Raw genomic sequence first — 15048 nt, forward strand, 5'->3', positions numbered from 1 at the left:
GTAGACCTGTTTTGTTGTCGCTGGGTTGGTTGGTTGGTTTGTCTGTTGTATTTTTCATATGTTTCGCCATGTTGGCCAGGCTGGTCTCGAACTCCTAGCCCCAAGTGATCAACCCGCCTCGGCCTCCCAGAGTGCTGGGACTACAGGCGTGAGCCACCACGTCCAGCCCCCACATTGCTTCTGGCCTCCGTGGTAGACCTCCCAGATGGGGCGGCCAGGCAGAGGCGCTCCCCACATCCTAGACAGGGCGGCCAGGCAGAGGCGCTCCTCACTTCCCAGACGGGGCGGCCGGGCAGAGATGCTCCTCACTTCCTAGACAGGGTGGTGGCCGGGCAGAGGGGCTCTTCACTTCCCGGAAGGGGAGGCCGGGCAGAGGCGCTCCTCACATCCCAGACGATGGGCGGCCGGGCAGAGGCGCTCCTCACTTCCCAGACGGGGTGGCCGGGCAGAGGCGCTCCTCACATCCCAGACGGGGTGGCCGGGCAGAGGTGCTCCTCACTTCCCAGACGGGACGGCCGGGCAGAGGCCCTCCTCACTTCTTCCCAGTCGGGGCGGCAGGAGAGAGGCATTCCTCACTTCCCAGACGATGGGCGGCCGGGCAGAGGCGCTCCTAACATCCCAGACGATGGGTGGCCGGGCAGAGGCGCTCCTCACTTCCCAGATGGGGCGGCCGGGCCGAGACGCTCCTCACTTCCCAGACGGGGCAGCCGGGCAGAGGCGCTACTCACTTCTTCCCAGACGGGGCAGCCGGGCAGAGGCGCTCCTCACTTCTTCCCAGACGGGGCGGCCGGGCGGAGGCGCTCCTCACTTCTTCCCAGACGGGGCGGCCGGGCGGAGGCGCTCCTCACTTCCCAGACGGGGCGGCCGGGCAGAGGCGCTCCTCACATCCCAGACGGGGCGGCCGGGCAGAAGTGCTCCTCACTTCCCAGACGATGGGCGGCTGGGCAGAGGCGCTCCTCACATCCCAGACGGGGTGGCCGGGTAGAGGCGCTCCTCACTTCTTCCCAGACGGGGCGGCCGGGCAGAGGCGCTCCTCACTTCTTCCCAGACAGGGCGGCTGGGCAGAGGCACTCCTCACTTCCCAGACGGGGCAGTCGGGCAGGGGCGCTCCTCACTTCCCAGACGGGGTGGCGGCCAGGCAGAGGTGCTCCTCACATCCCAGACGATGGGCGGCCGGGCAGAGGCGCTCCTCACATCCCAGACGATGGACGGCCGGGCAGAGGCGCTCCTCACTTCCCAGGCGGGGTGGCAGCTGGGCAGAGGAGCTCCTCGCTCCTCACCTCCCAGACGGGGCGGCCGGGCAGAGGCGCTCCTCACATCCCAGACGATGGGCGGCCGGGCAGAGACGCTCCCCACCTCCCAGACGGGGCGGCGGCCGGGCAGAGGCTGCAATCCCAGCACCCTGGGAGGCCAAGGCAGGTGGCTGGGAGGCGGAGGCTGCAGCGAGCCAAGACCACGCCACCGCACTCCAGCCCGGGCAACACCGAGCACCGAGTGAGCGAGACTCCGTCTGCAGTCCCAGCACCTCAGGAGGCCGAGGCGGGCAGAGCACTCGGGGTCAGGAGCTGGAGACCAGCCTGGCCAACATGGCGAAACCGCGAGCAGGCAGCGGTGGTGGCGCGCGCTGGCAATCCCAGGCAGCCCGCAGGCCGAGGCAGGAGAATCACGGGAGCCAGAGGCAGGGAGTCTGCAGCGAGCCGACTCGATTCCAGCCCGGGCCACAGAGGAAGAAAAGAAAGAAAGAAACAAAAGAAAGAAAGGAAAGAGAGGAAAGGAAAGGAACGGAACGGAAAGGAACGGACAGGACAGGACAGGACAGGACAGGACAGGACAGGACAGGGAAGGGAAGGAAAAGAAAGAAAGAAAGAAAGAAGGAAAGAAAGAAAGAAAGAAAGAAAAAAAAGGAAGGAAGGCGTGGATAAATGTTAAGGTCAATATTTTCCTCTTAATGTCTTTCAAATATATATAACCATTTTAAGCACAAATATTAAAACTGTGTGCTGAGGCTTATCACTTTTGTTAACATAATACATACAACAACTGTGGCATAAGGAATAGGGTGAGGGTATATGATTATGAAGATTCTACCTTTTAAGTGAAGTAGTACAGTATTAACTCAAGAAGACTGAAAAGTTATGGATATATGTTGTACTTCCTAGAGCAACGACTTGAAAAATTTTTGTAAAAAGGTATAGCTCAATACCCAATAGAGGACTTTTGCTTCTGGTAAAGACTGAGTAACGTGGAACAGATTTAACCTCCTACCTGAAACAATAACAACCAAAACCAGACAAAATAATAAAATAATCATTTTCAGAATACTGGATATCAAGCAACAAAGGATAATTATCTCTGAGAGAGGCAGAAAACAAATAAAGTGATCCCTAAAACTGACGAAGCTTCATGCCTTAAGAGAGTTTTCAGGCTATGGTCCAAGAAGGGGGAACATAGGCTGAGCCTGGTAGACTCCCTAAGTTCATGAGACAGAGCTGACAGTCAAGAAAGCGCAAGATGGCTGCAGTTCACAGAATAGAATACCAGATGGGAAAAAGTCACATAAAGAGAAAACTCTGCAGATCTGCAAAGGGACTGAACAAGTGTTCAGTGAAGTACAGAGCAGCACATGAATGTGAGGAAAGCATCCAAGGCTACCTGAACTACCCCTACCTATCTGAAGAGATTAAAGAATAGCACTTGGTGCTCACACAAAACCCGGAAGTGTCAGTTACATAGACAAATGTGATAAAACACTTCTCAGGGCATTGAGTAGAATACTCAGCAAGGTCTTGCCTCAGGAGTATGGAATGACTGAGCACTGATTCGAACCCTCCTAACAAATCAAAGCAGCAAGATCTGAAAGGACCAGGTTTTTTCCAAAGAATTTAACTAAGTCCCATTATAAAAGCTCCAAAATATGTTAACAAAACAAAGATAGAAACAAAGGAGAATCACTTGAACCTGGGAGGCGGAGGTTGCAGTGAGCTGAGATTGCATCACTGCACTCCCGCCTGGGCAACAGAGCAAGACTCCATTTCAAAAAAAAAAAAAAAATTAAAAGCCCATTAATGAGTTTTGGAACAACTTCAAGTAATCTAATATACATGTAATTAGAATTCCCAAAGAAGAGTAAGGAGTCAGAAAAATATGCATATTTGACTAATTCACGGCAGAAAATCTTCCAAAACTATAAACACAGAGATTGAAAAAGCTTGATGAACCCCAATCACAAGAAACATGCTATGTCAAAGTACATCATAATTTGAGTGCTCAAAAACAGTGGTAAAATCCTAAAAGCAGGCAGGAAAAAAGAGAAAGAAGCATGACAGCAGATTTCTTATTAAAAACAAAATGCAAGGGCCAGGTGCAGTGGCTCATGCCTGTAATCCCAGCACTTTGGGAGACTGAGTGGGGTGGATTGCTTGAGACCAGAGTTCGAGACTAGCCTGGCCAACATGGCAAAACCCCATCTCTACTAAAAATACAAAATTAGCCAGGCGTGGTGGTGGGTGCCTGTAATCCAAGCTACATGGGAGGCTGAGGCAGGAGAATCACTTGAACCCGGGAAGTGGAGGTTACAGTGAGTTGAGATTGCGCCACTGCACTCCAGCCTGGAAGACACAGTGAGACTCTGTCTCAAAAAAAAAAAAAAAAACCAACAAAAAAACCAAAATGCAAGAAAGAAGACAGTAGAGTAATACACGTAGAGAAATGAAAGAAAAAAAAAAACTTTCCATGTAGAATTCTAGTCAGCAAAAAATAATCTTTCAACAACAATGGTGAGATAAAGATGTCTTCAGACATAAAGTGTTATTAGAACCCATGACTGGCCGGGCACAGTGACTCACACCTGTAATCCCAGCACTTTGGGAGGCCGAGGCAGGTGGATCATGAGGTCAAGAGATTGAGACCATCCTGGCCAACACGGTGAAAGCCCGTCTCTACCAAAAATACAAAAACAAAACAAACAAAAAAATAGCCAGGTGTGGTGGTGGGTGCCTGTAGTCCCAGCTACTCGGGAGGCTGAGGCAGGAGAATCACTTGAACCTGGGAGGCGGAGATTGCAGTGAGCTGAGATAGCACCACTGCACTCTAGCCTGGTGACAAAGCGAGACTCCATCTCTAAAAAACAAAAACAAAAACAAACAAACAAAAAACCCCAGCAGACTTGCACACACATCCATGTGCACACAGACACAAAAATTAAAAGAAGTCCTTCAGAGCCAGGTGCAGTAGCTCACACCTGTAATCCCAGCACTTTGGGAGGCCAAGGCAGGAGGATCATTTGAGCTCAGGAGGTTAAAACCAGCCAGCCTAGGTAACTTAGCAAGACCTCATCTCTACTAAAAGTAAAAAAAAAAAAAAAATTAGCTGGGTATCATGGTGCATGCCTGTAGTCGCAGCTATTTTGGAGGCAAATGTGGAAGAATCACTTGAGCCCAGGAGGATGAGGCTGCAGTGATCCATGATCATGCCACTGCACTCTAGCCTGGGTGACAAAATGAGAACCTGTCTCTATTAAAAAAAAAAAAGTCCTTCCGATAGAAGAAAAATGATACCAGATGGAAATATGAAGCCAGGGTTTGGCAAACTTTGGAGGCCTACATAAATAAAGTTTTATTGGAACATAACCACAACCATTTGTTTACCTTGGCTCTATGTCTGTTCTCGCTCTACAATGGCAGAGTTGAGTACCTGCAACAAAGACTGTATGACCCACAAAGCCTAAAATATTTACTATATATAAAAGGATTGGCAATCTCTGATCTACCACCAAAGAACGAAAAGTATCAGAAATGGTAACTGCAATGGTAGTTAAGATTTATTTTCTTATTTTAATCTCCTTAAAACATAAACATAAATGCTTTATATGTATTAGCCAAAAACTGTCCACAACCCAAATTATCCATCAATGAGTCAATGGTTACACAAATTGTGCTGTTTACAACATACTCAACAATACAATGGAATGAATTATTACTAAACAAACATTAGGATGAATCTCAAATAAGTATGCTGAGTAAAATAAGCCAACAAAAGTGCATATACAACTTATATAAACCTTTTAAAAATCTATAATGACAGAAAGCAGATCAGTGGTTGTCTAGGTAGGGAAAGATGTGAGGGAAAAGATTAAAAGAGGACATGAGAAAACTTCTAGAGATAATGAATATGTTCATTTTCTTGACAGTAGTGATGGTTTTATATGTTATCAAATTGTTCTGGGTGCTGTGGCTTACACCTGTAATCCCAGCACTTTGGGAGACAAAGGCAGGAGGATCACTTGAGCCCAGGAGTTAGTTTGAGGCCAGCCTGGGCAACATAGTGAGACCTTGTCTCTACAAAAAAAAAAAAATTGGCCAGGCATGATGGCACATGCCTGTGGTCCCAGCTATTCAGGAGGCTGAGGTGAGAGGATTGCTTGAGCCCAGGAAGTTAAGGCTACAGTGACCTGTGATCATGTGACTGTGCTCCAGCCTGGGTGAGAGAACAAGACCCTGTTTCAAAAAACAAATGAACAAACAAACAAAACCCTCTTTAAACTGTATACTTTAAATGTGTACACATTACTGTATGTCAAGTATACCTTTAATAGAGCTGTTTAAAAGAAAAAGTTGTCAATCAATAAATGAAAATTAAATTCAAGAAACTTCTAATTATTGAATAGAAGGCAGGAAAAAAGAAGAAGAGAAAACAGAGGAGAAAAAACAGAAAGCACAATGGTAGACCTAAATCCAATCACATCAATAATTACATTAAAAGGACTAGGCACTCCAATCACAAAGAACAGAAGAAATAAAAAAGTATAACCCAACTATATGTTGCCTTCAAGACATTCACTTTAAAGAAAGACATAAGTTAAAAGTAAAAGGATAGAAAAGAATACACCATTCAAGCAATAAACATAAGACTGAATTATTTTATTAATGCCAGATACAGAGAAATGTAAATAAAGAATTATTACTAGAGACAGAGAAACATTTTGTAAGTGAAAAAAGGAACATTTTATCTGAAAAATAAATGTGTATGTACTAATAACAGAGATTCCAATTACTAAGAAGCAAAAAATGACTACATTAAAAGGAGAAACAGACAATTCCACAGTCATAGTTGGGAGATTTCAACCCCCTCTTAGCAAATGTTTCAATAACCAGACAAAAGTCAAAGACAAGATAACCTGAACAATACTATGATCTAAGTGCTATTTGTAGAACATTACATCCAATAACTACAGAATACACACTATTTACAAGTGTACAAGGTATATTCACCAAGACACCATATGCTGTGTCATAAAATAGGTCTCAATAAATTTCAAAGGATTGAAGTCATATAAAACATATTCTCTGATCATAATGAAATTATATTAGAAATCAATAAGATATCTAGAAATAAAACCAAATATCTGGATATTCTACAACAATGTGTTTATTTAGAACACACTTCTAAACAATCCATGGTCAATGAAAAAATCACAGAGAAACTTACAAAAATCTTCAAAAACTGAAAACCACAACATAACAAGCTATGCTTAGAGGGAACTGTGTTAACTTTAAATGTTCATATGAGAAAAGAAGACCTGAAATCTTTGATATAAAGTTTCACCTTAAGAAGCTATAAAAAGAAGAGCAAAGTAAATCCAAGTAAGTAGAAAGAAATACTAAAGAGTAGAAATCAATGAAAATGAAAATAATCAGCAAGAGAGAAAATTAACAAGACCAAAAGTGGTTCTTTGAAAAGATGGGAGGAAAAAGCTGAATAAATTCTAGATCGACTGATAAAGAAAATGAAGCACAAATTAACAACAGCAGGGATCAGCGCTTACAGGCATTAAAAGGATAAAAAGTAAATATTATAACCAACATTATGACAAAAATAGAACATCTTCAATGAAATGGACAAAACCCCAGGAAAAAAAAAAAAAAAGCCCAAACAAACCAAAACTGGCACAGAGCGAAAAAAAAAAAATCTTATTATTAGCCTTATATCTGTAAAGGAAATTCAATTCATTATCAAAACCTTCCTAAAACTCCAGACTCAGATGGTTTCATTGGTGAATTCTTTCAAAAAAAGTATTTAAAAAATTATTTTCAAAAACTGAAATAATACCAATCATATACAAACTCTCATAAAATAGAAAGGAAACACTCCCAGAAAATAGAAAAGGGAACATATTATGAGGCTGCCATACCCTTAATACCAAAACCTGATAAAGATATTATAAAACAAGAAAACTGTAGACTAATATCCTTCATAAACATTAATACAAAAATCCTTCACAAAATATTAGTAAATCAAATTCAGTAATATAGAAAAAGGGTAATACAGTTAACTCTTGAACATAGGTTTGAACTACATGAGTTCACTTATATGCAGATTTTTTTCAACAAATATATTGGGGTTGGGTGTGGTGGCTCATGCCCATAATTCCAGCATTTTGGGAGGCCAAGGGAGGGGGATTGCTTGAGTCCAGAAGTTCTATACCAGCCTGGGCAACATGATGAAATTCCATTTCCACCAATAAATAAATAAACAAACAAACACACACAAAAATAGCCAGGCATGGTGGCATGTGCCTGTAGTCCCAACTACTTAGGAGGCTGAGGTGGGAGGATCACTTAAGCCCAGGAGGTTGAGGCTGCAGCGAGCTGTCATCGCACCACTACACTCCAGCCTGGGTGATGGAGTGACTCTGTCTCAAAAAAAAGAAATAAATAAAATTTAAAAAAAGAAAGGGCCAGGTGCAGTGGCTCACGCCTGTAATGTCAGCACTTTGGGAGGCCAAGGCGGGTAGATCACCAATGGTTAGGAGGTATGGTTAGGAGTTTCAGACCAGCCTGGCCAACATGGCAAAACCCTGTCTCTACTAAAACTAACAAAAATTAGTCGGGAGTGTTGGTGGGCACCTGTAGTCCCAACTACCGGGAAGGCTGAGGCAGGAGAATCGCTTGAACCTGAGAAATGGAGGTCGCAGTGAGCTGAGATCACACCACTGCACTCCAGCATGGGCAACAGTGAAACTCCATCTCAAAAAATAAATAAATAGAAAAATTTTTAGGAGGTTTGCTACAACTAGACATTTGTTATTACTCATAGAAGAACCACATAGGCTAGAAATATAAAAAAAATTAAGAGAAAGTTTATTTTAAAAATTAAGAAAAAATTAAGAAATATCAAAAAAACTAAGAGAAAAATTCCTCTAAAAGATTGAGGATGATCTGATAGAGGAAATTCCTTAAATACCTAAAACTAGTATCACAGCCAATGGTAAATTATGGAACACTTTCCTCTTAGATTAGAAACAATGCAAGAAGGTCTAGTCTCACCACTTCTATTAAACAGTGTACTGGAGGCATAAAAATTAGAAAGAAGTAAAATTTGTCTTTATTTTCAGATGACATGATTGCTTACATAGAAAATCCTAGAGAATCTACAAAAAGAGACTAAAACCAATAAAATTAATTCGTTTATCAAGGTCACAGAATATAAGCTTAATAAAATTCAGTTGTATACTTATGTATTAGCATACATTGGAAAATGAAACAAAAATAATTCCATCTATAATAGTATCAAAAATATTAACTACTTCAGAATAAATGTTATAATGTGCATAATTTCTCCAATGAAAACTACAAAACACTGCTGAAAGAAATTAAAGATCTAAATAAATGGAGATATATACTATATTCGTAGATTTAAAAGTTCAGTAGTGTTGTCAATTCTCCTTAAACTGATCAATAGATTCCACACAATACCAATTCAAAATCTCATCTGTCTTTTTTTAAAAAGTAGAATTTGAGAAGCTGACTGTATAATTTCTGTTAAAAGGACCTGGAATAGTCAAAGCAATCTTGAAAAGAAGAACAAAGTTGTAGGGCTTATACTATTAATACTTGACTTCAAGACTAACAACAAACTACAATAATGAAGACTGTGATACTGGCATAGGGACTGACTAATAGATCAATATAACAGAACAGAAAATTCAGAAATAGATGTATTAGTCTTTGATTTGCAACGAAGGTACCAAAAGAATCCAATGAGGAAAGTAAAGTCTCCTTAAGAAATGGTGCTGAAACAACGAAATATCCGTATGGGAAAAAACAAAACAACTTGACCTTCACCTTACAACACACACAAAAATTCATTTGAGATTCAGAGACTTCAAATGAAAACTAAAACCATAAAGCTTGTGGAAGAAAGCATAAGAGAACATCTTCATGAACTGGGGCTAAGCAAAGGTTTCACAGATAGGACACAGAAAAAAAACAATAAAAAATGATAAATAATTAAGTTCATCAAAATTTAAGTGTGTGCTAATGAAAAGACATCATAATGAAAATAAATAGGCAAGCCACAAAGCCACAGCATGGGAGAAAATATTCACCAAACATATATGATAATAGATTGACATTCAGAATATATAAAGAATTCCTACTTGATAATAAAAAGACAAAGAACTCAATTTTAAGAATGGGGAAATGATGTGAACAGACACTTCACCAATAGAAGGTATATATATGGCTAAGAATCTCAAGAAAAAAAGTTCAACATAATTTGTCATCAGGGAAATGCAAATTTAAACCACAATGAAATACCACTACATACCCATTAGAATGGCTAAAATGTTTTAAAACAGACACCACCAAATCTTGGAGAAGATGTGGAACAAATGGAACTCTCATATATTTTAGGTGGGAGTATAAAATAGTACAACCACAGCCAGGTGCGGTGGCTCATGCCTGTAATCCCAGCACTTTGGGAGGCCGAGGTGGGCGGATCACGAGGTCAGGAGTTTGAGACCAGCCTGGCCAACATGGTGAAACCTTGTCTCTACTAAAAATACAAAAATTAGCCAGGCATGGTGGCGAGTACCTGTAATCCCAGCTACTTGGGAGGCTGAGGCAGGAGAATTGCCTGAACCCGGGAGGTCGAGGTTGCAGTGAGCCGAGATAGCACCACTGCACTCCAGCCTGGGCGACAGAGCAAGACTCCGTCTTGAAAAAAAAAAAAAATAGTACAACCACTTTGGGTAAAGACCTGGCAGTTCCTTATAAAGCTAAATACATAGGTACTCTATGACCCAGCAAAGCAATTCCTCAACTAGTATTTACTGAAGATAAATGAAAACATACGTCCACATAACTATTTGTATGAGAATGTTCATAGCAGTTTAATTCATAATAGCCAAAGCATGAAAAAGCCCAGGTGTCCATCAATAGGAAAATGCAGTACAATCATGCAAAAAGAAAATTCAGCATGTTCATAAAATAAAATACTTCTCAGCAATATTAAAGATTAAATTATAATACATGCACAATATGGATGAATCTCCAAATATGCTGAGTAAAAGCTTTACACATAAGAGGACCTATTGTATGGTTAAATGTATATGATGTTGTAAAACAGGCAAAATTAATCTATGGTGAAAAATCAGTAGTTGTCTTTGGAGGGGAAGGGTGAGGATGACTGTAAAGGGGTACAGGGATACTGTGTGAGGTGATGGTAATGTGATATATCTTGAATAGGGGTTTGGGTAGCACAGCTGTATGCATTTGACAAAACTCAAGGAATGGTATACTTAAGATCTGTGCATTTAAAGGTTTGTAAATCTTACCTCAAAAGAAAAAGAACAATTATAAATAAATATTAAAATATAGTCAATGATATGAATGCTGACAAATTTAGAGAGAAATGTACTGATGTCTACAACTTACAGTGAAATGTATTATAAATTTAAGATGAACTGATGGATGGGCAGAGGGATGAATAAATAGACATTTGATAAAGCAAATGTGGTAAAATGTTAATGATAGAATTCAGATGGTGGGTATACAGATGTTCGCTACAAAACTCTTTCAACTTATTTGAATGGTTGGAAAATGTCTTAACAAAACATTGGAGGAAAAAGTCGAGAATGGGAGAACACAAGAGACTGGAAAGCCTAGATGCTAGAAACCAAGAGGCAAAAATTTTCATCAGTGGACAGCACAGCCCAGGAACAACAGGACTCTGCTGACCAATATGTTTGTGAGTTTGGAAGGATATAATCTTACAATGGAGATGACTGAATCTAGTTATCTCAACTTGACATTAGTCAATTAAGAACATCAAACTAACTACCTTCATTCTGATATTCAGGCTCAATCAGCCTGAATCAGCCTTTGATGATTATAATCTAGCTCTCTACAGAGATTTTTGTAGATGGGAGAAAGAATATACTGGCCAATAAGAAGCTACTTGGCCATTATATATTTTTTTTACTGTTAATTAATTAATGGGAACAATATGATTTCCATAGTAGACTTTTAAGTTTGATTAGACTGACTCATGTTCACTAAACCTGATCACATCTTAGTTTACCAAAACAAAAAAGAAAGACTTCCAAACTGGGAAAATTAACTATAAAAGCAAAAGTAATGATTCATCTCCGATACAAATTGTTAAGACCTTAGAATCAGAAAGGCTTCTGAGACCATGGTATTTGTTATCTACTATTTTCTCATTCTTTATTGTTGAAACACTGCATTGATGACTTTCATGATTCCTTTCAAATGGAATTGTCCTCAAAAAAGTATTTTTTCAGGCAGAAGGTTTATATAGTTCTCTGCAATAAATCCTCATTAGAGCACCGAAGTACAGATACAGCAAAGACAAATAGTTAATATTCATAAGAAGTTCACATTTAATTACCTGTGTGCCCTCATTATAAACATCTGGGAAAGAAGTCTGAGATGCTGTTTCATGTTGTTGCAAGGGCAGTCTATTTAGAAATTGGCTAATTTCTTTGGATTTTTGCTGGAGTTGATCTAAGGAAAAGAAAAAAAATAAATGTAATATTTGCTTCAAGTCTGAAATGTAGTTATTATTATCTTCTAAAGACACACTGTATGCTGTTTACTAGTTTAGTTGCCTTAGTTAACATTATGATGCCAATGACAACATTATTATTAGCTAAATGTTAAATGTTCTCAAGAACCAAAGGACACCTCAGTAAATCACTTCCTTCAAAAGTAAAATAAAATAGGCCTAGGCACTTTTTTTTTTTTTTTTTTGAGACGCTGTCTCCCTCAGTTGCCCAGGCTGGAGTGCAGTGGTGTGATCTCGGCTCACTGTAACCTCTGACTCATGGGTTCAAGGATTCTCTTGTCTCAGCCTTCCAAGTAGCCAGGATTACAGGCATATGTCACCATGTCTGACTAATTTTTTTTTTTTTTTTTTTTTGTATCTTTAGTAGAGATGGGGTTTCACCATGTTGGCCAGGCTGGTCTCGAACTCCTGACCTCAGGTAATCCCCCCCACCTTGACCTCCCTAAAGTGCTGGAATAGCAGGCGTGAGCCACCGCACCCGGCCCTAGGCATTTTTTAAAAGTTCATTTTCCCTTTCCCCCTTGAAAATGGCTTTACGGTTTTTGTTTTCTTCACTCTCGACTTAGGTATTATGGATCCCACCAAGATTCTACCACATGGTTTTAAACATCAACATGCTTAAGAGAACAGCTTGCTCATGTAACAGCCTGGTCTTGTGTGATGCCCTTCAAAACTGTCTGGCTAGGGTGCAATGGCTCACGCCTGTAATCCCAGCACTTTGGGAGGCCAAGGTGGGCAGATCACCTGAGGTCAGGAGTTCGAGACCAGCCTGACTAACATGGAGAAGCCCCGTCTCTACTAAAAATACAAAATTAGCCAGGTGTGGTGGCACATGCCTGTAATCCCAGCTACTTGGGAGGCTGAGGCAGGAGAATCACTTGAACCTGGGACGCAGAGGTTGCAGTGAGCCAAGATCACGCCATTGCACTCCATCCTGGGCAACAAGAGTGAAACTCAAAAAAAAAAACAAAAAACAAAAAACAAAACTGTCTGGCTAATGTTCAGTTATTCAATATAAATTTTCAACTTAATTCTTTCTAAAATCTTTCCTTTATGTCTATGCCAATATATTAGTAAAGGTTATAATTTGGGGAAGAGGATTGGTGAGATGGAGTATTGGTGTTGAGGAAGTTTCACTTTTTAATTTATAAAGTTCTAAAATGTTCAATTTTTTATAGGCACATATTACTTTTATAATAACACATTTTTAAAAAGTTTCCTTTATACCTTCATAAAGGATAAATTTTCACCTATAAGAAATCAGGTGAAAAGAGATTTTCACCTAGAAGAAAAGCACTGAGATCCATCCTTCTTTAGATTTATGGATGACTCCATGCAATTTAGTCTCCTAACCTATGCACCTAGATCTGGCCTGAGTTTTCCAAAAATTAATTCAAATCCTACTCGTTTCAGTCATTGAATCCTTCAGGTCAGTCATATTTAACATAGCATTCTATTTAATATCTGGAACATCACTATCACATTTTTAGTATTGTAATGATAATTAGAATATTAAGAAAGATTATAGCCAGTCAGAGGCAAGAAAAATGCATCAAGAAGTTCAGAAGAGCTGTTTTTCTCAGTCCTTCTATTGGTTCAATTGGTTTGAGTAAAGATTTCATTAACAGATCCCTGAAAATATGAAATACAAGCCACTCAGGTGGTAGAGATGTGGACTTCAAAAGCAATCAGCTACTGACCTTCCAGTTGCTGAATGGTCTGGGCTGACTGAACTGCCTTTTCATTCTTATCTTGGAGAAGCTTTGAATTTTGATCCTTTAGAGCATCACAGGCAGACTGCAGCTCTTGTCCAGTCTTTTGAAGACTCAAAATATGAGAGATCTTCTCTTCCATTTCTGCTTTGTGCTTCTGCTCCGAAGCACTATACCGAGACTCTAGTTCAGCCTGGGCTTGGCCTGCTTGCTCCAATTGTTCTAAAAGATGACGCATTTCTTCCTGCAGATTATGGAAGGATAATTTTCTCTCTGCCACTTCAAGTTCCATCTTTTCCAGTAGAATCTTGGACTCCTCTCTTTCTGTTTCCACAGTGTTCCTCAAAGTATTGTGCTCAGCTTCCATCTGCTGTAACTGCTGAGAGAGAATCTAAGAAAAAAGACAGTCTCCTGAGCCATAAATACATTATTTCATTTCAACAAGCATTGTAAAGTGCTTTTTCTTGTAGGATGGAAAAAAATGGGAACATGTTTCTATGCTAGAGAGAAAGCCCTTCTCAAGAAGGAGAGTTGAAAATTAAGAAGAGAGGAGATGGCTGACTTTCTCCAGCAGCACACAGGCATCCAGAAAAACAAACAGAGAATGTGGACTGTAGCACCAATTCTGCATTATGATGAGACTACTTGGATGTGACAGGATAGGAACACAAGCAATCCAAGGGCTAGCAAAAAGGTAGTTCAAATTGTCAAGCATGGGTCCATATAGGACACAGAAAGGAGCAAGGGTAAGAAAGAATTAACATACTGGAGAAGCAAAGTGGAATTCAATGGAATTCAATGAGAATGAAGATCAGGACAATATGAGAAAGAAAATGGCAGGATGGATTAGAGTCAGATCAGCATTACTGATTACCTTCAGATTCAATGGAATATTGCAGAATGAGATCATTTCAATCTAACAGAAGGTCAATTTACAAAAACAAGAAAAGATGGGGCTGTACATAAAGCATAAAAACCATTCAAGACAGAGAAGAGTAACTGATGAAAAAGAAACTCACTAAAGGATAATACAGGCCAAGTATCCCTTATTCTAAATGCTTGGGACCAGAAGTATTTCAGTTTTCCATTTTTTTCAGATTTTGGAATATCTTGGATATCTTGGGATGGGACCCAAGTCTAAACATGAAATTCATTTGTTTCATATACATCATATACACATAGCCTAAAGACAATTTTATACAGTATTTTAAATGATTTTGTGCATATTTGCCTTTGATCTGTTATCCTGTTCCACGAGGTCAGTTGTGGCATTTTCCACTTGTGGTGTCATGTTGGTGCTCAGAAAGTTTCAGATTTTGCAGCATTTTGGATTTTCAGATTAGGCATACTCAATCTGTATGCCATTCTAGATAAACTAGAACCCTAGATCTAAAATGGCAAAGTGAAAGAGCAACAATAAAGAAGTGCAATGTATGCTCCATGAGGGAAAGAACTGTATTTAATTTTG

The 15048-nt window shown here is 40.3% G+C and overlaps 1 protein-coding gene across 19 annotated transcripts in view; it reads right to left on the reverse strand.

Annotated features, from left to right (window-relative positions):
* The window catches only part of GOLGB1 (golgin B1), a 97962-nt gene that overhangs the window by 52293 nt on the left and 30621 nt on the right, over window positions 1–15048 (reverse strand). For all 19 annotated transcript variants that reach the window (XM_055259030.2, XM_055259034.2, XM_055259033.2 and 16 more), the window contains 2 exons: window positions 13569–13971; window positions 11692–11807 (listed from right to left, as the gene is read on the reverse strand). In XM_055259030.2, coding sequence (XP_055115005.1) covers window positions 11692–11807; window positions 13569–13971 — 519 coding nt within the window. The remainder of the gene's footprint in view (window positions 1–11691; window positions 11808–13568; window positions 13972–15048) is intronic.

Source organism: Symphalangus syndactylus, chromosome 21, assembly GCF_028878055.3.
Source record: "Symphalangus syndactylus isolate Jambi chromosome 21, NHGRI_mSymSyn1-v2.1_pri, whole genome shotgun sequence".
Classification (NCBI taxonomy): domain Eukaryota; kingdom Metazoa; phylum Chordata; class Mammalia; order Primates; family Hylobatidae; genus Symphalangus; species Symphalangus syndactylus.